The sequence below is a fragment of the Engraulis encrasicolus genome, chromosome 4 (assembly GCF_034702125.1).
Source record: "Engraulis encrasicolus isolate BLACKSEA-1 chromosome 4, IST_EnEncr_1.0, whole genome shotgun sequence".
Lineage (NCBI taxonomy): Eukaryota > Metazoa > Chordata > Actinopteri > Clupeiformes > Engraulidae > Engraulis > Engraulis encrasicolus.
This window is the reverse complement of record NC_085860.1, coordinates 26,331,987-26,356,521: the sequence shown is the minus strand read 5'-3', so window position 1 is coordinate 26,356,521 and position 24,535 is coordinate 26,331,987. Positions and strand designations below refer to the sequence as shown.

Genomic DNA, 24,535 nt, shown 5'->3' with positions numbered 1-24,535 from the left:
AATCATCACCAAACAGTTTTCTTATACTCTTGAAAATATTACACATCATCGGTACATTACAGCATTATTCATCGACACAGTGTTTGTATTTTTCCAGGAGTCACATTGTCGGCTGGCCAACATTGTTGCATTCTTCCTCTTTTATATGGTAAGTGCTAAAACCTGTGCATTCAGTTTGAGACAACACATCACATTCCAGACACTTAAAAACATGTGTGGTGTGCGTACAGTACAGTACAGTGCTGTGCATACTGTAATGAAGTTTGGAGTGTGAAACAGAGTGTGATTGAAGACAGACTCAGGGACTTTATGGTCCATTTTCCTCACTTTAACACACTGTAAATTACCCACGGCACAGCCAACCCCCCTTGGACACACACACACACACACGCACAAAGGCACACACGCACACGTGCACACACACACACAAGGCCACACATACTGCACACACACACACATACACACATAAGCATGCACGCACGCGCACACACACACATAAGGCCACGCATACTACACAGACACACACACACACACACACACAAGCATGCACACACACATAAGGCCACACATACTGTAGACACGCACACACTCACACACAAGCATGTGCACACACACACACAACCATGCACATGCACACACACACACACACCCCTCCAACTCCATCCTCTAGTACCGGTACTTGGTCTCCTTATTCTCTACAGTATGAGGCACTTGAGCAGCAGGCAGAGGGAGAGGAACATGATGATGGACAGGCAGGAGAAGTGCATGGACATCACCAGCACCAGCTCTCCCAGGAGGCTGTGCATCAGGGCTGGGGGCCGGCGGTGAGGAGGGGGAGCCCCCTCGTCCTCCTCGTCCTCCTCCCTCCCTTCCTCCCCCTGGTAGTGGCGGTGGAGATGATGATCAGGAGGACTGGAGGTCTGCTGGGGCATCTCGCAGTAGATCCCCGTCCAGCCCTGGTAGCACTGGCAGGTGAACTTGTGCTTCATGTCCAGGATGTCGTGGGCGTTGAGGTGGCCGCTGACGTGGAAGCGTGGGCCCCCGCGGGCTGCTCCCGGGTGGTTGGGGCGGCGGTGGATGTGGAAGAAGCGCGGGTTGAGGTGCAGGAAGGCGCCCGAGTCCAGGCTCTTGCGGACGCACTTGCCATTCTTCTTACACAGGGCCTTGCTGCACAGCTTGGCGGCCGAGGTCACGTTGACCACGTAGTGGCCCAGAGGGCCGTCGATGTAGCGCTTCACTGTCAGACAGTTTCTCTGTGTTTGTGTAATAATGAAAAACAAAACAGACATGAATTTGTTATTTTGTAGATTTTATATAGTATATATTTTTTTGTTTTTGGTCTTTTATGACTTTATTTGTATGACAGCACAGTGAAGGAATGACAGGAAACGAATGGGGAGAGAGATTGTGGGGAAGGATCGGCATAGGACCAGGCACGGAATGGAACCCGGGTCGCCGGTGTAGTAGCCAAGTGCACTACCGTTAAGCCGGTAGGGCCATTTTGTAGATTTTTAGATGTAAAAGGGTACGAAACAAGTCTAAGCTGGGATTGTCAATGTAGTTATTCATTTAGTAGTTGCCTATTAGTTTACCTATAGTTTTTTCTGTATTTTTAGTACGTATAGTACATTTGACAAGGTTATTTTAAGAGCTTGACAAGTACCAACCCTCTTCATCAATGAGAAGTCTTCACATTATTATGACTCTTTGACAACAACTACTTGGTCCTATTGGTCAGCAGAGTCCCTGGTCATTTGGGTCATCTTTTAATGATCATAACCACACACCTACCCTAACATGCACTTATAGCATGACACAGGTGGGAATTTGAGATGCTGATGCAACGCACTTGCTGACTTCAGATCCGCATAATGATAGCAGGGTATGAACCAAGGTTGAAGGAAACACAACAGTAGTTACGGTCATTTACCCACAAGCCTTCACTTTTCACTTTTTTTTTACTTTCACTACAAGAACTAGCAACATAATGTTGGACTTCCAACAGTTACATAACACCATGCCATCATTTAATTAGAATTTATTGACTGTAATAAAGTAAAATTGTTTGTTTGCATTGTGTAAACGAAGTGGAATAATTTACTGCTAAGGAGAGGATCTGCAAGGGAGGATGGAGGCAACCTGTGTGTGTGCGTGTGTGTGTGCGCGTGCGTGCGTGCGTACGTGTGTTATCCAGCCTCTGTGGTCTGCTCCTGGCACATGTGTTGGCCTTTGAGTGATTTTGGAGCTAGAGTGCTGGCAAAGCTGTGTTTGTTTTGATACGATGCTCCTCTTCATACGCATAAGCTGACAGAGAGGCCAGGCCACACAGAACTATTGTGGAATGGAGCGCCTGCTGTCATTCTAGCTGTGGGTTCTCGTTTCTCCATAATGTTTTAACTTGCTTAATTTCCTTTGGTAACGTATTATGTACAAGTATTTTAAAAATAATACATGTAATATGATGCTGCTATTCACTGTACGCCTGAGTGCCAGAAAGAAGGCTAGACCACACACAACTACAGTACTGTAACTGCCTTTCTACTAAGTAATGAGAACAAGACTAAAGGTCCAGGTTCCATCAGAATGCTTAGACCTCATCAATTTCTTCTGCTACCGGTGTATTTATACACAACCCATACTAGGGAAATTATGTGGATCAGTGATTCTCAAACTGTGGGCCGTGAAGTTACAGTATTCCAAGTGGGTCTTGAAATCATTTTCTAAAAACCTAAATGACATTTGTTGCCGTGTTGCTGTTGATTATTCATTTGAGATGCATTGGGCAGAGGTGGGCCCTGGATATTTGAGAAAATTTCAAGTGGGTCACAAGTTGGAAAACGTTGGGAACCGTTGATGTAGATCATTATGTGATTGTGCAGTTTGGGTATAACACTGAGGCTGTTGTTATATTGTACCAAAATTATGTGTCAAATAGTGTAACCAACAATTAAGACATGCCATTACAGAATCTCCAGCATGATTGATATTCTGATAAGCCCATGTGTCCATGTGTTTTACGTTCAGATGTTAACAGTGAAGTGACATACAGTAACACTATTAACCCCCAGTTGCTTAGCAACACAGTCATACTCATAATGCAGAAGAGCTCAAAGACTGCGTGTATGTGTCTATTTAGTGCTGTTTTTACTGTACCTTTTCCAAAATGAAAAACAGCTGTAATATGCCTGGCAGTGTCATCGATAGTTTCTGTTCTTGTCATATGTCTAGTTTTAATATCTCCTGACAAACTTCTATGACTCCAAAAGGATGGCGGAGAACGTGTTTCTAACTATCCCTCCACGCATGTTTGAATTTGCATTAATGTGACCTTCAATGTGAGGGTGGTGTCAACACCCCGGCTCAGAGAAATTTCTTGCTGTGCGACACTTCCAAGAAAATTCTAATATTACCACATTTTCGTGCAAATGTCTGGTGGGGCCAATGTGCCGGTGGCTGCCTTTCAACGAGGTAACCATAACCACATGTGCAATGTGCAGCAGGCAGCAATCCATCCATGCAGTCCAAGTTACTTTGGATATGTAACTTGCTCTCTCTCTCTCTCTCTCTCTCTCTCTCTCTCTCTCTCTCTCTCTCTCTCTCTCTCTCTCTCTCTCTCTCTCTCTCTCTCTCTCTCCCTCTTTCCATCTAACTCTCTCTCTCTGTCTATACAGTATCTCTCTCTCTCTCTCTCTCTCCATCTAACTCTCTCTCTCTCTCCCTCTCTCCACTTCTCCCTCTGTCTGTCTCTTTCATTCACTCTGCCTCTCACTTTTGTTCTCTCTCTCTCTCTCTCTCTCTCTCTCTCTCTCTCTCTCTCTCTCTCTCTCTCTCTCTCTCTCTCTCCATCTACCTCTTTCCAACTAACTCTCTCCCACTCTCTCCACTTCCCCTCTCTCTCTCTCTCTCTCTCTCATTCACTCTGCCCCCCCCCCTCTCTGCCCTCCCCACCTCACCCTTTCCGTGCTCTTTGTAAACAGGAAGAATCCTGGCCCACAAAATAAGCATGTATCCTCACAAAACAGCCTGTGTCATGTGCCCATCAGACTGCCTCGAGTGCACACAGTGTCACAGGCCCCCGCGGGCACTGGGAACGATGCCTATTTCAGGAATGCTGTGATGATGGCATACTGTGGATCAAGGGATCTTTATTTATCCTAACATCGCTTGCTCACAGCTTGCAGGGGCAATAAAGGCCTTTTGGTCAAGTATATATGTGTAGTCTTACATAGTGAAGTATATAGTAGGCCTATAGTTTTTATTATCACTTGCTCACAGAGCTGGCAGAGGCAATATAGAAGTATATAGAATAGTTTTTATTTTTTTAGGTAGGCCTACTCTATTTTTTTTTTTTTTAAACACTAACCCCCCTTTGCATCTGCATTTGTTGTTCTGTATATGGACTAAATTAGCTATTGGCTATATTTGGCTAAAAAGCGTCTGCCAAATGCAAGGTAATGTCATGTATATGTAATGTAATGTATGTAAGTTTCAAAAGTATGTAGCCTAAAACGTATCCTTACCAAACACAACTTGTTTACTGGCATATGTTTATCTTACTTTCAAATCTTCTTTTCTTATCAAGCAGCCAAACATATGTTTTTGTTCCTATGCGCTTGCCAACTGCTCAGGACAGATCATACTGATTTCTGAATTCTTTCTCGTCAAAGCTACTTATGTTGGGGAAAGACAGATAAAGATCAGCTTAATACAGGATCTTATTTGTGTACGAAAGGTAAAGTCAGAGCAAATCTAAGTGGCAGTAGGCTATTTTCCTGTGTGTCTGGCCATAATGTGTGCCGTGCATCAACGAACAGCACCTGCTGTGTGAGAGGTCATAAGTGAAGGAATTGGCATGCTGTTGTTTTTCGTCCATATATTTTGTCTCAGTTTATGTCTCTGACTCTGTGCTGGAATGTTGTTTTGCAGCACTGAGCAGCAATGTTAGCAATGCTAATATGAAGCAATCAGAAGTCATCCAATAGCAGTCCACATTCACAGAGCACCATGATACACATGCTAAAGGATATACAATGCACAGTAGGCTATATAAGCCTGTAAACATCTCTGGGAATTTCTGAGAAAGAATGAATTCAGTAATGAGGGAAAAACAGAATACTGACATAAGGCTTACAATGATTACCTAGTTGTACGCCTTGCATAACATGCATAGGCCTGCATACTGTAGCAATGTCTCCAATGACTACTGGAGGCATCAGAATCGATGATTCCGTGTCAAGTTCCACCCGTTTTCATTTAACCCACCTGCAAAAATGCTTGCTACATGGCTAAGCCCTTTTTTTGAAAAAAAAAAACCCTTAATAAAAACCTTAATATCAACGCCTCTGAATGAAATAAAAACATGAAATGAGTTTCATTTAAAAGCTAAGACCTAGTAGGCGCCTAGGTCAATCCAGCGTATACGCAGCATCCAGCATCAATGGGTTAAACCACAACTGCTCAGTCAAATTCATTTGATGGCAGTCTTCATACCTCTGATCTGGCATACTCAGATGATCCCCAGAGGACCACGCCTGCTGCTCCCAGTGCTGCACTCTCCCCAATGGTGTGGACAAGGTCACTCTGGAAAAACAAGCTCGAGTTAGTTAGAAGCAGGTGTGTTATGGCGGCCATTTGGTGTTTTTAACCCCTTAACTGTTTCACTGTAAATGCAATTGTCTGGAAATAAATTGGCGAGCATGACTTAAGCACAAGTAATTCGGGTGGCACTTGCACTTGACATTGTTTGTGCATGTAGATGTAAACAACATGTCACAGCCTATTATGCAGTAGGCCTACATACGTCATGTACGCTAGCTAACCCTAATTCAAAGCCAGTGGTACAGTGTAAGTACATAATGTTACAGGTTATGTAAAATATTTTATCCTACACATGTACTGGTATGTACCTACACACTTAACAATGGGGAAAAGAACATTACAACCCCAATCTGGGTGGCTGGGGGGAACAATTTCACAGCTGCACTGTACCAACCCACATGTGACAGCAATTATGACACCCTATCCTTTCCAAAACGTCTCGGGCCGCACATAATGAACATTCTGAAGTGGTCTGTTCAAGGTACACCTTCACTCGGCTAAATGTTCTGGGTAAACAGGCGTGCTCCCTCATCGTATATCACGTATAGCATTCCACTCATAGCTGCATGACAGTTGAACGCCTCGGCCCCAAGCCCGGAGAGGCACCTGAAACTCGAGCGATTTTAAGGAGTTGCAGGTTTTTACAGCAGCGCGAACCAGGCTGTCAGTCAGCCAGCTCTGCTGTGCTCTGCCCCTGTGGAGCCCTGAGGAGGGCCAAAGTCAATTCGGGCGTGGGCGTGGGACGCGGCTGGTCTGGCGTGGTCTGCCTGACTGACACTGGAGATTAGGTGGTCTGGAACATTTCTGCATGATAATCTACCTCAGTCTGCATTTCTGTCTTTTCTTTTCTTTCTCAATAAAATGGCACGAATTAAGAATGATTCTTTTGTTTGTTTTCATTTTATGCTGTCTTAATTGTCATGCACGCGACTAAAAGCAGTCAGTCTGCCCCTTTCTTTGTATTCTGAAATCACTATAATTGTCCTATTTTGTTTTATTGGGTTCAGAAGGACATTCCAATTGAGAATTAAGTAATAAAAAACTGTTTCGCCAACGCTTGTGAAAGCCGCCTCTGCCCAGTGTTACTATCAAGACACCAAGAGACTTGTGAAACACAAATACTTTAAATACCCCTTCGACACTGTGTCAGGAGAAGTGTTAAGTAGTCAGAAGGGAATCAAAGGTTGTTGGTTTGAACCCCACTCACCCCCTCACTAGGTCAAAGTGTCTTAGTGCAAAACACTGAATTCCATAACTGCTTTACGTGGCAGCCTTGAAATGTATGTCTGTATGTCCGCACGTGGGTGAATGCATTGTGCTGTATGTAATTATGTAAGGATTGTAATTACTCTGAGGCACTTGGAAAAACACACTATCATAGATTCAGTTTTTTACCTTTACCTCAGTGAGAACAACACTGTATAGATTCAGTTTCGTCTAGCCTTTACCTCAGTGAGAAGAAAAACGTATATATTCAATTTTGCTTACCATTAACCTTAGTGAGGATGAGAACCCATACTTACTGTATAGATTCAGTTTTGTTTACCTTTACTGCACTGAGAATGACACACATATAGGCTGTGTCTCAAATGCCGCACTTGTGCACTTCGGGCACTGTTTTTCAGTGCCTAGGGCGCTCACGCTGAAAATTTCAGTTGAGCCAGTGCACTGAAAGTGCCAGGATGATCCCCTAACAATGGCGGACAAATGCAGTGCTTGAATGATGGACACTGCACGCACTAAACGGCGGCCATGTTGACAATGACACGGAGGAAATGTGGCATTCAGTTCAGTAGAAGAGTTTGGTCAACAGTTTCCTAATTCTGTGAGTAATGTTGATGGGACACCAACCTTTTCATGCCAACCAAAGTATTGTATGTGTGATTGTTGTCCTTTGGGGTGAAGGACATGGAAATACAACCACCAGACGCTGTGCATTGTAAACAGTAGGCAACTCATATTTTGGCAAGCTAATGCCATGCTCAGCTGTCACTTCCAGCGAGGGCACAGTGCACAGTGCTCAAACTTTTCCACGACACTATGCACTAAAGACCTCAGTGCACTGTGTGCACTGTGCACTGACTGTCAGTGCACTGACAAAAGTGCGTCATTTGAGACATAGCCATAGATTCGGTTTCGTCAACCGTTACCTCAGTGAGAACGAGAACCCCAACTTACTGTGTAGATTCAGTTCTTCTTTGGTCCCTCGTTCAGACTATTCTCTCTATGGGAAGCGTCCTCAAGAACGATTCCCGTAGAGAGAATAGTCCTCTCTCAGTCTCTTGAAGAACCGGGGACATAAAGATGTCCTATTGTTTTGTTTACCTTTACTGCACTGAGAATGACAAACATATAGATTTGGTTTTCGTCAACCATTTACCTCAGTGAGGACAACAAAGGTATAGGCGTAGAAGGGCCTGGAGTAGACGAAGACGGGCAACGTGAAGTCGTTGCGCGCGATGGACGCGATCCTCATGGCCTCCTTGACACGGTAGTGCACGAACTTGACGGTGTTGGGCGAGGCCTTGAGCTCATAGTCCAGGTAGACGGAGGGGTAGAGCGCCGTGCTCTCCTTCCACAGCCACATCAGGTGGTCGTTGCGCACGTGCTCCACGTTGGGACACTCGCCCGTGTAGCGCTGCGGCGGCTGCTGCTTGTAGCCGTAGTTGTAGCAGTCGGGGAACAGGTAGAAGCCCCACAGGCCGTGCGGACGCCGGCTCTGGGCCAGACGCAGCGTGGTGTTCATGAAGGCCAGGCCCGCGCGCTCAAACATCTCCTTGGCCTCGTGCTCCACTTTGCTCTGCGGCCAGCTGGGGTGCATCCTGCGGATGAGCTCCTTCGACTTGTTGCGGTAGACGTCCTTGGAGCCCCAGTTGCGCACCCACTGCGGCCGCCAGTTCTCCCAGTCGATGACGCCCAGGCCCCGGAAGTCCTTGAGGGGGATGAGCTTGTCGATGTCGGCCCGGGCCTTGCTCAGGTGCTTGCTGAGGCTCTGGTTCTGCGGTAGTCCGCCGTTGACGGGCGCGCCGGCGCTGCTGTAGTACGGGTAGTGGCCCAGGTGGCTGTGGTAGAAGATGGTGACGTTGGGCCCGCTTAGCGTCTCGTTCTGGTTGGCCACGATGTCGAAGACGCTCAGGTCCAGGTCGACCTTGAAGCGCAGGCGGCAGGACTCGGTGGGGGCGTTCCACACCACCACGAAGGGCCGGTGGGGGAGAAGCGGGGCGCGGGCCTGCTTCAGCTGCTCACCCCGCACTCCTCCTCCTCCTCCTCCTCCTCCCATGATGACCCACACACACAGCCAGCACATGAGAACCCACGCGGTGGGCCTCAGCCTCATCATCATCATCATCATCATCATCATCACACCTGTAGACTCCGACATGGGTCATGGATCGGCTTAGACAAGAGCATCCTGTCTTGGTGAAGAGCGGTTGTGTGTGTGTGTGTGAGAGAGAGAGAGAGAGAGAGAGAGAGAGAGAGAAAAACAAGAGACGGGACAAGAGAGAATGGAGAGGAACATGAGACGTGACGTTGAGGCATTACGATACATTACCCAAAACACATTACAGGGTTCAGTCGGCACAGATAATCAGAAGGGCCAGCGAGAGAGAGAAAAAGGGGGGACCCTCCGGCAGGCAGGGTCGCTCAGCCGCACCGCTCTGTTCTGCTCCAGATTCCTACGGACAATTAACACTCTATTCTCAGCTCGTGCTCATCTCTTCTTTCCCTAGGCATTCCCTGACCAGTTTTGGTACATTTAGTGTTGTGTGTGTTTGTGTTTGTGTTTGTGCGTGTGCGTGTGCGTGTGCGTGCGTGCATACCTGTGAGCACGTACCTGTGTGTGTGTGTGTGTGTGTGTGTGTGTGTGTGTGTGTGTGTGTGTGTGTGTGTGTGTGTGTGTGTGTGTGTGTGTGTGTGTGTGTGTGGAGGGGATGATTTGGAGCAGGCTCATCCAAAACAAGTGTTGCATCAAAAAGTAAACAAAAAAGTGTTGTAGCTCCTTAATGTACGCCATACCTCCTGTGGCTTGCTGTAGTAGTCATTGAAGGCCTTTAGTAATGCACTACGACTTGGTCATTGCCATTCTGGTAACATCAAATTTATAACGGTGTGTCTTAACGGGTTAAAGATACACACTAAACTGTTTTGAAATATCATCTGGCTACGCTTTCTGTTGAAGCCCCTGGTTATAGTGTATCACAATGTATCATTATGAATAGTGCAACAACATTTGGAACAATTTTACATTGTGTCAGGTATGTGCATGATGAAAGTACCAGTACATACTGTTTTATTCTGTTACACTGTAAAAATATATAGGCTACTGTATATATACTGTAAATTTACCCACCCTTGATTCCTCAAGAAGTTACAGTGTAACAAACTGCTGCAATATGCATACAGTAAGTAGCATTATGCGTTGATATTTTGAACCAGGGCTTGTGATAATTACTGTGCAGTACAGTACTGTATGTACAGTTAATAAAAACTGTAGGTACGTTAATAATATTACATGCAGATTTACTGTAAAAGTATGTAGGCTACGTGTAAAGTAAAATTAAGTGTTAGCATATTTAGCTTATGTAAGCCTTCCCCTACCCCCACTGCACATCCTCCTCAGTACTATTAGTCTGCCCACCGCCAGCCAGGGCACTGCACTGTAGCGTATGTTGTATAATCATGGCGGCGCCCATCACTACACTGGGGGAAACCATGACTCTCATTCTCAGGATACTTGGCCACGGAGGCTGCCACAGGGGGAGACATGGAAAACCAGCTGCAATTTCCACCCACCACAACAGCCCGAGCAGGGCAGGAAAACCACCATGCAGCCAAGCAGGCAACCATGCAGCAGGCCGGGGCAAAATCAGCGGGGCCCCTCATTCACCGCCAAAAGCTTTTTTCTGAAGAAATTAGTTCTTAAATCCCCAATTAATGCACTTTTCAGGAAGGTTCTTTGTTGTCATTTGCGCTTCCTTAATCTGATATTTGTTCAGAAAATCACTCAAAAAAATAATTTGGAACCTACAATGTTGCTGGCAAATATTTAATTGTTTTATTTCCATCAGTGGCACACTTGTAAAATATTACAAGATTTAGGTCTTATAAACGGGACCTCAAGAGGAAATCTACGGAAATTATTGGGGAAATGTTAGCAAATGAAGACCACGTTTTTTCCCAGAGTTTTGTTGCTCAGAGGTGAAAAAGTCACAACCCTACAAAACAAAAAACAAACAGCATACTTTTGAAAAAATAAGGTGGGATTGGAAACTGACTCTGTGTAACAGTTCCCATTGTCTTGTGACTAAATCTCTTGGTTTTTATATTAAACAAATAAATAAAAATGCCACCACTGTTACTGTAGGCCTAGAAAAATAACATGTTTGACTTTGTTAGTTCCAATTCTCACGCTACAGTTTGTAGGACACTGAACCAGACACTTTGTGTGTATGTTTGTGTGTGTATGTTTGTAAGACTAATGAAAGCACCACCACTGTTGTGATGTATATACAGTTAGGGCCAGAAATATTTGGACAGCAACACAATTATCATCATTTTCCACCCTATACCCCACCACGATGGATTTGAAATAAAACAAACAAGCTGTGCATTAACTGTAGACTCTTAGCGTTAATGTGAAGGTGTTAACATCCATATCGCATTAACAGGAATGAAATAGCAACGTTTTTTGTCTGTGTTGCCCACTTTTCAAGGGATCAAAAGTAATTGGACAGTAGGCTTCTCAGCTATTCTCCAGTCAGATGTGTGTTATTCCCTTACTACACCATCACCAAGATGTCAATACAAGGTCTTAGAGTTCATTTGAAGTGTTCAATTTACATTTCCATATATTTTTACGGAATGTCCATGAGATCCAAAGTCCACCTGTCACCATCAGTGATGCAAGCCATCATAAGGTTGAAAAAAATCAAAACAAACCCATTTGAGAGATGGGCAAACATTGAATATGATTAATTCAAGAGTTCAGAATGTTGGAAAAAAGAAATACCAGAGCAACACCAAATTACCTGGCAGACATGGAAGACAAATGCTGTGGATGACAGACAATATTCTGTATCTGGTGAGCAAAAACCCATCTCCCAACAGTTTGCCAGATGTAGAACACTGTCCAGGTAAACGGTGGATACATGTCCAAGGCAACAATCAAGAAAAAGATCAAGAACATTCAGGAATACTTCACCATAGGAAATACAGAGGGTTCACTAAAAGATGTAAATTATTGATTGCATCAGAAATAGCAATACCAGATTTGGCTTTGCCAAACAACGTCTTAAAAAGACAGTATAGGTCTTGAGCTACATCCTATGGACAGAGGAGACAATAATCATCTTGTACAAGGGTAATGGGAAGGAAGGACTACAGGAAAGGGAAGGGATTGCTCATGATTCAAAGCATACCACCCAATCAGTGAATCATGGTGGTGGTAGTGTCATGGTGTGGGCATGCATATCTGTCAATACTATTTTCCCCTTATATTTATTGATGATGAGGACTACCGACAAAAGCCACAGGATGAATTCTGAAGATTTTCAGGCTATATTATCATGTCATATTAAACCTAATGGTTCTGAACTCATTGGGCAATGCTTCACAGTGCAGATGGACAATGACCCAAAGCTTCATCTGAAAGCCACTAAGCCATTTCTACCCCAAAAAAGTGGAATATTATTCAATGGCCCAGTCAATCACCTCACCTGAGTACGGTTGAGCAAGCATTTCACTTGCTGCTGGCAAAACTGAAGGGAAAATACCCTAAGAATAAGCAGGAACTGAAGATTGTTGCAATAGAGCTCACTATAGCATCACCAGGGATAAAACCCAGTGCCTATTGATGTCTATGGATTGCAAATTACAGGTTGTAACTGACTGGAAAGTATTTGCAACCAAATAATTAAAAATTGAAAGTTTGATGTATAAATACTAGACTGTCCAATTACTTTTGGTCCCTTAAAAAAGGGGTGGCACTGATAGAAAATGTCATAATACCTTCACAGTTCACTCGATTTGGACGCAAACACCTCCATATTAAAGCTAAAAGTCTGCTGTTAATGTACATCTCGTTTGTTTCATTTCAAATCCATTGGGATGGTGTACAGCACCAAAAAGATGGAAATTGTGCAGATGTCCAAATATTTATGGCCCTAACTGTACAACATGTGTGACTGTTCCCTCTGGTATACTGTAGTAGGCCTACGTAGATTCTGTTCTTTGTCTCTGTAGGGCACTGAGCCACTTCCACACAAAAATCAGTTCATTAGAGAAATCACCTGTTTTGGCAAGTAAACAGAATTCTGCTCAGTACATGGTAGGAGTTGTACTATCTTAATTGCCTGGTTAACACAGACGATCTCACAGTGAGATAATCTGGAGTCCACCAATGCAATTTCTGGTAGGAAAGACAAGCCCACGACCGTTTACTGAGTATTACGAATGTGTCACTTTCCACCCCCTCCCCGATCTAGAATTCTCACTGAGGGATAGATTCCATGCTGTCTTTCAGATCAAAACGATTGTGCAAAGCAGCATGGGATTTCCCAGGCTACTTAACAGGGCTATTTGTCTGCCTTCGGATATACTGTAGAGACACGCAACTGAATATTCTCCAGTGGCCCCCCACCAGTGTGAGGATGCTCATGAAAGTCTTCAGTCTACTACTCCCTGCCCTTAGAAGCCTCAGCAGCACCAGCGCTGAAGTCATCTCGGCTGTTCCCAAACCACAGACCGTCCACCGCGCCCGCCTGCCACAAAAAAGACCCCCCGAAAAACAATGTCGCAGACAGACTGACAAAAGCTCCCTTGTTTGAAGTTGCATTTTCCACCCAGCAGTGCAAACTGGAAGAAGTGAAGGGACATGAAAGCATGAAAAGCCAAGCTGATTGAAAACAGATGAGCCAACCGAGCGGATGAACTCTGTCGACTCCAGTCAGCACGTTCTCACACATAGACACTGACACTGTGCTTTTAGTGGTATTCAGTGAAAGGCTGCACTAGTCTAGTCTCTAACAAGAACAGGAACAGGCCAAAGCCACGCTCAATCATGACTCAAGAGTTCTGTACACTAACAAGACAGCAGTCAAAAGACACATGCTAACACAAAAAAGACCCCATAACTAATACTTAATACTAATACTTAATAACTAATACTTAATACTTAATAACCTGACAAAGCCATAGGTCATTCTCAAAAGACAGAATCAAGGCCCACTGCCTACTGTAATTATGCGTAGAACATTGTGTTAAAGTCTGGCCAACCTGTCTTTGCCAGGGAAATCAGGCACCAATGGATGGAAGTTAGGCTATAATCATCAGAATGCCTAACTTTGTCTGCTAATATGCTAAGACATTTTATGGATACCTGTTGATCTCAACTCTGAGAACTTTCTGTCTTTGTTGTATCTGTAAAACAGGCTCTGCCTGAGCTTATGTTCTGGCATCATAAACTCCATCAGGAAAACACTCAATCCATATTGTAATAAGAGAAGGGGCCAAACATCAGCAAGAAAACCAGCTTCCTTTAAAAAATAAAAAAAAAGTTGCTGTACTGTAGGAAGGGTGTTGGTTATTCACCTGTTATGACTTACTCAAAGAGCACAACAAAAACAACAACAACAGGGAGCAAAAAGTAGGACCCTGTTTCTCGAAAGCCTCATTGCTAACGATTTAGCAACTGACTAGGTTGCCAATGGGAAATTGCGTTCCAACCAAGTAAGTTGCCAACTTAGTTAGCAACGGTGCTGTTGAGAAACGCAGCACAGATGTGTACATATCCCTTTGAGAATGCAGGAAAACAGGAGCGAGATCAAGTACAAAACCAACTGAAACATCGGACATGGAGCTCATAATGGGACTATAAAGTTCCAGGAAAGTGGAACACGGGTTGCTAGAGCTCGCAGACAATGTGATTTCCAGGCAGGTGGCAATCGTTTCATGTGCGGCGCCGTTTGCTCAGGGTGATGAGAGGCTCAGCTCTGCCTTTAAGAGCCCTTACAGCACAGCACACCTCACTCCTCCACAAACCACACCAGGACTAGACTGGGACAGAAAAACGGCATGGGCTTTTTTGGCAAAGAACCAGCCCCTCGCACAGCCCCACTGTTTTTCTAAGATATTATGATAGTTTAATATCTTATAATATAATATAATAATATTATAATATTATTATTATATAGTATTATATAGTATTATTGTTAAATAATTATTAAAAATGGACCAATGGGTCTCCCCACCTAAATTGTGGGTCAGCCTCTAAGACATAAACAAAGACAAAACACAACAGCATCGGTCCCTGAGGACGGTCATCCCACCGGGAAAATGCCCTGTATGCCATATTTCCAGTCCAGCCACTCCCAGTCCACACACAAACACACACACACACACACATCATGCTTCCCCTCTTACTGCTGCTGCTGCTCCAGGTAGGCCAACTGGACCTGTGACCTGAACCCTCTGATCCCAAAGCCAATTCCCTAGCCCAGCGTTTCCCAAACTTTTTCTACTGGGACCCCCTTTTGGGCAGTCATGGGTAAGCAGTTAGGGCGTCAGACTTGTAGCCCGAAGGTTGCCGTTTTGACCCCCGACCCGCCAGGTTGGTGGGGGGAGTAAACAACCAGTGCTCTCCCCCCATCCTCCTCCATGACTGAGGTACCCTGAGCATGGTACTGTCCTGCCGCACTGCTCCCTAGGGGCGCCATTGAGGGCTGCCCCCTTGCACGGGTGAGGCATAAGTGCAATTTCGTTGTGTGCGGTGTGCACTTGTGTGCTGTGGAGTGCTGTGTCACAATGACAATGGGAGTTGGCATTTCCCAATGAGCTTTCACTTTCACACTTTCACTTTCACTTTTGGACATGGTATGGACTGCATTATTATAGCGCCTTTCCACTCCTTTGAGCACTCAAAGTGCTTTACATTGTATGCCTCACATTCACCCATTCACACCCACATTCACACAGGGTACCACTCTGCCTCCAAGAGCAGTTGGGGGTTATAAGTATCTTGCTCAAGGACACATTGACGGGGTCAGGCAGAGCGAGTTGCAGAACGGCTCCTCTACCACCTGAGCCACCACCGCCCACAAGCATATAATACAATCATAACTCCCCATCTCCCCGTATTCTAAGAGGAACACTCACGGTAGACATTTCTTCCTCTGTTAATCTTGTTCATTTAAATACCATTACTGAATACTGTTACTCTCCGCATTAGGGAATTATGTGACGTGTATCTATTAATCTGTGGTTTGTTTTCCCGTTTTAATGCAAAGTCGCTTCTGTCTGTGGCCCTCCTACAGCACTGTACCTGCTGACCTGTCCCGACCACTCTGGGTCTTACCAGGAGGCCACAGCTGCACCAGACCCCCACCCAACTCCACACACACCCCCACACACATCTCAACCCGTTGCCTCCCGAGTGTGCATGTTAGGTGGTGTGTGGCGTTGTGTAGGTGGTATGTGGTGTGTGTGTGTGTTCGCGTTGTGTAGGTTGTGTATGGTGTGTGTGTGTGTGTGTGGTGTTGTGTAGGTGGTGTGTGGTGTGTGTGTGTGTGGTGTTGTGTAGGTGGTGTGTGTGTGTGTGTGTGGTGTTGTGTAGGTGGTGTGTGGTATGTGTGTGTGTGTGGTGTTGTGTGTTCGGGCCAGCGAGGGGTGAACAGACCTGAGTAATCAGCGGCAATAAATGTAAATTGAAAGCGAGACCTCAGGGGCCTCCCACAGCGCGGTTTCTCAGAAATGACATGAATCATCTGCTGTTGCCCTTGGACAGCAACACGGCTGGTGAAGTCAGCAGCTGGAGGAGGAGGAGAGGTGAGCCAGTGGCGGCAGACCCCTTAAGTCCTCGTGAACTACATTACATTGTGTGTGTGTGTGTGTGTGTGTGTGTGTGTGTGTGCGCGTGCGTGTTTGTGCGTGTGTGTGTGAATGTGTGTGTATGTGGACGTGTGTGTGTGTGTGGACGTGAGTGTGTGTGTGCGTGCAATGCATGTGTGTTTGTGCAGTGAGTGCACATATGTGGGTGTACGCATTTGAGCAATCTTGGCAATGTGAGTGTGTGTGTATTTTGCGTATGTGTGTATGTTAGTATTACTGTATATCCAATTCTGGTCATGATGATGCAGCACACACAGTTGGAGGGCTAAAATTCAACATAACCTTATTTTTCTGACACTGTACATTTTTAGCCGTTCTTTAATGTCACCTCTCTTCGCATTGAAGAGGTGTCTGTGGCTTTCTCCTGTGCTTCCCCGAGCAGTTGAAAGTCAGTTCAGCTGAGAACACGGTGACCTTTACAGCAGTTCATGTTGCATTGCTTATGCTCCTTGTTGCTCTAATAGTGGTCAAAATACCAAAACACACAGACAAGCATAAAGACACACACACACATACCAGTGAAGTCGACAGGGGCGGGGGACAAATGGGTCACTTGTCTTGGGCCCAGGGAGAGAGAGGGGGCCTAGAATTCGATCTTAATTACATTGGATTTGGGGCCCTTTCATATGTCTTTGTCCCGGGCCCAGCTAAACCTGTCAGCGGCCCTGCACACACACACGCACACACACACACACACACACACACACACACACACACACACACACAAACAAGTACCATTCCCGCTTTCACTTAAAACAAACAAATCCATCACGACCTCAGCATGGAGGCTTTCTGCCATATTTGATTTTTAATGAGATGCCTGTTGCCATCGGATCCCCGTATAGTCTAGTGTTTCAGTTGCCTAATGAACCTATCCCCCCTGTATGTACGCTAGGCTAGCTAGTGTAGTGTCATGGAAATTTCTTTGCAACACTGATCCTACACAAATAAGCCATTACCGTATGGTCAGCATGCTTCTATTTCTGGGCATTGCTTGCTTATTCTGACCCTACCGTCCAAACAGGCCGCTTGAAAACCGTCTCTGGGAACGTGGTTCGATAAAAGGAATGTTTGACAACTGCTGACCAAAATCCCGACGACATTCTGTGTAGTTCATGAAAACCACTTGGGGAGCATATTTTTTTGAGGTTTGACTGCTAGTGAAGAATGGCTTGAGTACAGCTATAATTGTACTGTACAGTAGCTTGTTTCATAGGGAACTATGACAATAATAATAGCATGTTCTTCAACACTCAAGGATTTCTAAAATCTCATGGGCAATTCCATGGCTATCAACACTCTTTCTTTACTCTTTTTAAAACATTTCAAATGGCAATACAAGTAATAATACATTTATCTCATTCTTTATTTTCTTTACTCACCATTCTTCTTGTGACTGCCTGCAGCACAGGTGTCAGTTGAGTTGAGGAAGAGGGTGCAAAGGATGTCGCTCAGCTTGTGTCTGCCAGGTCTCCTTTCTTTAGAGATGTCCCATGGACCCTTTATTTGCTGCAAAATAAAAGCAGTGTAGTATAGGTTCTATTTCATTTCCAAACTGCATCCAATGCCTTGCGCATTGTTGTAAATGTTGTAAATGTTGGAAGATGTAACTGTAGGAATCGCTATTTTGCTCATAATGAAAAGCTCTACTGAAACAAGCTATAGCAAAAAGAGACGGGGACAGACTGTCTTTTTTTCCCCGGGGGTGTGCAGCCAGCAACCTCTGATGCCCATTATGCCCCATTTGGGGGACCACTTTCCCACAGAGTGGCATTTGTTTGGCATGGCCTCTGCTCTGATGAGGGCCCTTTGTCATGCCGCCACCGCTGCCCCTCCCCCCCTGACCTGCCAAGCATGGATGCTAGAGATGGCACTGATGACACATGCTCCATGTATTTTTATGGGCGTTTTCGCCTTTATTTCAAATAGGACAGTGAAGTGCGACAGGAAACGAATGTGGAGAGAGAGACGGGGTAGGGATGGCAAATGACCCAGACTGGATTCGAACCCTGGACATGCAAGCCCAACTGTGGAGGGATTAGCGCACTGCGCCATAGCGCCCCTGCTCCATGTTTTATACCAGCGATAACATACACGGCTAGAGGTAGACCATTCTGGTTTACACACACATAGAAAAGGACATAGGCCTACCGGTGTGTACAGTTTCTATGTTCTATTACCAGAGATAACATACCAGTTTGTTAGAATAAAGGCAAGCCCGGGAACTAAGCGAGCAGAGCAACACCACTGGAGACTTTTGCCTCTTTTCCACTGCCGCTTTTCTGGTAGGCCTACAGCTCTACTCAGCGCGACTCGGCCGACACTTTTTGCTTCACGATTGACCTGTGTTGAGCCTATTTGAAAAGCAAAAAGTGGCGGCCGAGTTGCGGTGTGTCGAGCTGTAGGCCTACCAGAAAAACGGCAGTGGATAAGAGGCTTAAGTGCACCTCTCTAGTTTTAACACAGAGAAATTGAAGCACCCAGTGTGTGTATAAAATCGAGCCTGATCTCGAAGGATTGCGTCTCATTTATCACGCAAACCAAACTCAAAATTGCGTCAATATAAGGACGCATTCTCTTAAATGTCACACATGCGCAGTGGCCACTCTGCTGTTTGGAGCCCCCCTGACACCTTTGTAGCCTAATTTACTGAAAAATAAGCCGTTATTCATGTTGCTCCACATAACCGCGTATTGCAACTTCATAATTAAATCCCCACAACAAAATACTGAGCTTATGGGCTATTTTAGTCACATTTTAGTTCCTAGACAAAAGTCTGTTTTGCTAGGATATTAATAAAATAACAGAAACTGTTTTATCCTATACGAGAGCATTTAGTATTTGTCCAGAAGACTTTTGTGGCTGAAAACCATTCAACCAGTAAGGTTTTTGAAATATTCATTGTAAATAACCCTGATGTACCCCCACTGTTTATGATGATGTCATTTCATCGCGACCTCCATGCGTTGGATTGTGGATTTGATTGTACTGCCTGCAGTCTGATGTGGTTTGGCTGAGCTTTATTCATCAATTGGTAAGTTAATCTGATAAATTAGATATTTATGATCTACCCTATTTGAATGCTTGACACAGCGGCACATCGGGATGATCATGCAATTTGTTTATCACACAATTCCCACTTCATTTGTTAAGCTAACTTGGTTTTACGAGCTAGCTGCTTCTACACCCGTATTGTATTGCTCGCGTGATTTGTGATGTTAACAGTTTGTTTAGTCCATAATTTATTAACGTGATTGTTTATATGCGTGCCATCTCAGCCACATCCACCTCTGGTTTGCATGTAACATCAAAATTAGCTGCAAGTTCAGTGTGGTGCAACTAAGTTAGCCTAGCTTTACCAAAGGTGTTGTATGATTGATTGTTCTCCCTTTCCAAGGTCTCTGGCTTTTCCAAATTCGACATTAGCTCATTTTGCATCACTAACTAATCAGTATTAATGTGTATTTTGTGTGCAAAGTGCCGTTGAAAATATCTGAAAAAGGAGATCTGAACAGAAATAAGAGGAGCTATTAAGTCACACCAACCTAATTGTCTCTTCTAACCATAATCTTCTCGTTGATTTAATGCATGTTATATTTTCCATCCTCTCCACAGAATATGACAACATTGTCTTCATATGGCTGTTTGTATGCATTATCTAACTGAAGTTGTGTGTGGTTTGTCTGTTGCACATTTAAGAAACTTACTATTTCTTTTGGTCTATATCTTACTTTACAGTTTTACGTCTCCAGTTTTCCCTGAGGTCCAAAATATTTAGTGGAGTGAAGCTGTTGATGGGTAAGTAGTAGTTTCATTTAATTCATATGCTGTGTTTTTTAACTGAAGTACAACACAAATCTCAATCCCTCTTTATCAGATCTCATTCTATCTGGTGACATTAGGATATAATTATCAATATTATAAATGCAGTTTTTAGGCATGTATGTTCACAAAACCTATTAACGAAAGAGAGGGAAGACTAGGAGGGGCCTAGCAAAACCAAAGAGGCACATTAATACTGTAAAAATGACAATGACAGCATAGACGAGCATCATCATATTGGCTGAGAGGACACTATGATACCTCTTCCTTACGATGGTGAATAGTAGATGAGCTGGATAAAAGAGGGGTTAGAGTTTATGCAAATAGTCTTCCCTTAAAAATATCTACCCCCTGCAACCTTGTATGGAAATGGTCTCATCTTGAAAATCACTTGTATTGATATCATTAATACAATTGCTGAGGGGGTTAGTAGACTTAAGTCAGTGATGTGTATTTCCATTGCATTGGTTAATGTGCAGTCTGTTCAAAGTAAGATTTAATATCTATTGGTTGTGGTTCTGTCAGAAGTACAGTGTATTACCAGGCGAATACACCGGTGGCGACAAGATCAAGCGACAGAGAATCGCTGGACTGTGCAGCAAGAGTGATAGAAGTATGTCCGTTAAAAGCAGAATGCAAGCAGTCCAACATTCCAATTGGCTGTGGCGACTGTTGCAATACCACATCATAGCTAATTTGAATAATAAGTAAAACTACAAACTGTCGCTCAAGTCGCGCGAATTGCCTCTAGTTGCCCGAATCACTTTTGTTGCGCGACTCAATGCAAAGTCAATTACTTCCGTCGCTGGAATCGCTGATGTAGTGCTTGGTCTATTTGTGACGGATATGTTGTGGTAGGCTATTCACCTTCTATTCTTGCTATGGTTCATTCTTCTGTTTCAGCAGCAAAATGTAACAAGCTTGTCCTGGAGGACTGCTCTGATGGGGAATGCTGTGGAGGAGAGACAGGCAGACTGTGGTCCATCGTGTGTGCTCCCAGTGCGTTAATACACGGACAGTCCTTTTTAAGTAAGATTTCATATCTCCTGGACCAATAATGAAAATTTGTATTGATCAAACAAAAAAAATGAAGGAGGAATAATATCCATTTATATAATCATTCAATGTGTCATTATGGATGTTTTTGTAATTTCACAGTGACACTTTTACATGTAGTTAAACACATTTCATATACAGACAAAACATGTGCTAGGCTCCAGTGCTTGAGATTGTGACTGATGTAGACTTTGCAGCTGCACATTTAGTCCACCAGATGGCAGGATTAAGCTTACAAATCAAATAGTTACAATTAACAAAAGGCTTGACCTCAATGGGTGGCTGAACTGGTAGAAACACTTTTAGATGTTATGTTTAGTCATGGGAACTTGTGCCCAAGTCATGGAAAAGTCATGGACATTTGTTTTTTAAAATGTCTTTGAACTCTGATTGGTTGCGTTTCTGTGAAAAGTGGCACATTTAAAAAGATGCATTTCTGCATGTTGCTGTCTTTCTTTAGCCTCCTAGTTTCATAATCAAAAAGCAAGTTCACAGTAAGTAGTTTTGGTATTTTGGGCAGGTCTTTGATGTGCAGATTTAATGTAGTGGTGCGCTGCTTTCTTCATCTACACCTACTGGTGCTATCACAATAACTGATGTACACTTCTATCTGTGTTGTTTTCAGGTGCAACCAGAGGAATAATGTGATTGAGAGGAAGAGTGGCCCCATACATTGCTTGACCTGGAGCCTACCAAAGTCTAAGGTCTCAGGTAGGCAGCAATTGTGGGAATGTTGTTGGAATGTATTGTGTGTTGGCGTTACAGGGCATTCCACTCATTTCTTTGTGGTTAGACGATTCAATGTCATGAATGTCAGCCAAATCACTGGGGTAACATACTGTATGCTTTTAAACTAACCTTCTGTCTAAATTGGAAAAAACACTACTAACATGATGTTTGCCCAAGTATTGACACTACATCTTATGTGACATTTTTATGGTCGCCCTTTTACATGAAACTTAGTATGTTTCATAAGGGGCCAGTGCACAGTATGTTAGCATTTGACCACCACTGTTTGAGGTGCTGAGGAAATATCTTCAACTCCTCAACATGATGCAATTTCAAATGCCTGAATCTGGACTCATGTACCCTCCACAAGCCGTACACAAGTTTTGATGAGCCTGATTGAAATTAAGAGATGAAACTAAGGTGTTCACTCTTAAATTAGAGCTGATACTAATAGTATTACTGATAGTAGATACTAATAGTATTACTATCTCTCACAGTTTGTAATCATAATTTTAGCATTCCTGTTTAATGATGGAATGCTCTTGCTGAGGACTGCTGATTCTGCTGTGTTGTGTTTTGTAGTTGTAGTCTGTGTGGTGTTAATGTTGTTGTTTTTTTTATATGGCCATATGCACCGTCATATATTTACTCATGCCCATGCATGTATATTTATTTTGTTTTGCAGGTGTCTCCAGAAGAACACATTCCAATGAAGACCCCAGTCATAGTCATCAACTTGACAGCTCAGCCTGTTACTTGAACTGTGTTCTTAGAGCCAAGTGTAACTGAGGTGTTTCCACACAGTCTGTCCCCCTTAGATCTTGAACTTGCCACCACCTAGTCAACGCATCGGTTCGGGTATGGGAGGCACAGCACGATACCGCTGAGCTAAATGACCAGTCCCATAGCTCAGCGCTGCTGGTACTGTATGAGGCTTCGGGAGGGAGGTTTACTATCCTTCCACGCCACACTCTGCTAGTTGGCCTCCGTTACACAAGCTCGAATAATCCAAGCAGCCAATCCAACTTCTTCAGCACTGCCTTTGAACACTATGAAGAACCACTCAGAACCACTGGTCCTAGAACTAAATGACCACATTATACTGTTAAAGGTCCACTGTGTAGGATGGTGATCAGAGCAGGTATTGCACCTATGCTGCTCATTGCAACTGTGCTACCTATTGTCCATTTTGACTTTTGAATTTTCAAGAATTTTACCAAGTATTTACTAGTATGTACCAATATTTACTAGTATGACCAAAATACAGTACATTATGCAACTAAATTCAAGATGGTGGACAATGGACTCCTTTCATGTTTTCATGAAAAGTGTAATTTTCCCAGTCATAATGAATACTCAGAATTTGATGGTGGTAAGTATTCATGAAAAGGTAACATTTGTGAATGGGCAGCATGAATTCTGGAAAGAAACTGCTTAAAAATATTACACAGCGTACCTTTTAACATTTCATCTGTAGTAACAGAATGTAGCGTTTCTCAGCTGCAACTCAAACCTAGACCCTCTTTCGTGGTGGTTGTTGTAATGACACACTAAAAGCGATAATATCTGCATGAAGCTGCTCAGAAAGTGTCACTGGATATATACCTTGATAAAAGCAACAGAATCTTCAAAGAAGAACAGATACAAAATGGGATGCATGCATCATGACATTCCAACTGGTTGCAGTGATATTCATGGAAATGTCTAATACCTTTTCACCATTAACTTAAACTTCTTTTATGTTCTGTTCTTGTCTCTTTATTATGATTGAATTAGGAGTTTTAATTTACACAAAAGCTGACACATTTCCCACCTTTCTGTTAAGACTTGGTCCTAAGTGTTCTGATTTGTTTTCTGTTTTATACCTTGTGAATATTGATGATTTTTTTAATGATTTTTAATAAACTGTTTTGATCATTACATTGCACGTCTTAGTTATTTACAGGATTTTGGTCACAGTCCCTGGAGATGTGTGGGTTTAGGTGCGTTGCACAAGGGCACTTCAGCTGAGGATGCCGGGCGAGGTAAAGCTGGGATTCAAACATGCAACCCTCTGATCTTAAACTCATTTCCTCAAGCATTAGACCACGACTGATCACCTTGTTTTACTGGTGATTTCATGTTTAATGCAATAAATAAAACATCTTAGCATTGATGATGCCCTTAGTAATTACTGTCATTGTCTTTTAAAGTATGATCACTGCATTTTGGTCATGGTTATAAGGCCAAGTTAGGCTAACACTGACTTGAGGAGTCTTCAGTGCAGCATATTGATAAAGTCCAGACACTGAGTTAGTTGATTCAATACAGTATGGACAATGAGTCTTTTTGGGCTGCATTATGAAAGAGAGCTGGCCCAAAACCTGGTTTAGTATGTGTTGGTGTTGAATACTCATTAGAAATGCAGGAGCAAAGTGAAATGATATCATGCAGTCTTGTACATTCC

At 43.7% G+C, this 24,535-nt stretch overlaps 1 protein-coding gene and 1 long non-coding RNA gene across 4 annotated transcripts; one reads left to right on the top strand and one right to left on the bottom strand.

The window, feature by feature from the left end:
• Positions 1–695: 695 nt before the first annotated feature.
• Positions 696–8,980, bottom strand: hyal6 (hyaluronoglucosaminidase 6). The gene is made up of 5 exons (XM_063197782.1): positions 8,965–8,980; positions 7,979–8,868; positions 5,491–5,580; positions 898–1,253; positions 696–807 (listed from the first exon to the last, which is right to left on the bottom strand). The coding sequence occupies exons 1-5, from the start codon at positions 8,978–8,980 to the stop codon at positions 696–698; spliced, it is 1,464 nt and encodes a 487-aa protein (XP_063053852.1).
• An 11,875-nt stretch (positions 8,981–20,855) lies between these two features.
• LOC134446784 (uncharacterized) lies at positions 20,856–23,459 on the top strand. 3 transcript variants are annotated; one of them, XR_010034496.1, is made up of 3 exons: positions 20,856–20,917; positions 21,208–21,333; positions 21,986–22,268. It is a non-coding gene; the product is annotated as an uncharacterized LOC134446784 (long non-coding RNA). The 3 variants fall into 3 exon arrangements; XR_010034495.1 differs by adding an exon at positions 22,775–23,459 and having other exon boundaries at positions 20,864–21,333; positions 21,986–22,071; XR_010034494.1 differs by having other exon boundaries at positions 20,864–21,333.
• Positions 23,460–24,535: the final 1,076 nt, after the last annotated feature.

Excerpts from the sequence above, each read along its gene's own strand:
- hyal6 (XM_063197782.1), bottom strand. Across the intron at positions 5,581-7,978 it reads CCTTTGTTGTCCTCACTGAG|AGTGACCTTGTCCACACCAT; the intron begins GTAAATGGTTGA and ends TTGTTTTTCCAG. Across the intron at positions 808-897 it reads TCCAGTCCTCCTGATCATCA|GATGCACAGCCTCCTGGGAG; the intron begins TCTCCACCGCCA and ends GCCCCCAGCCCT.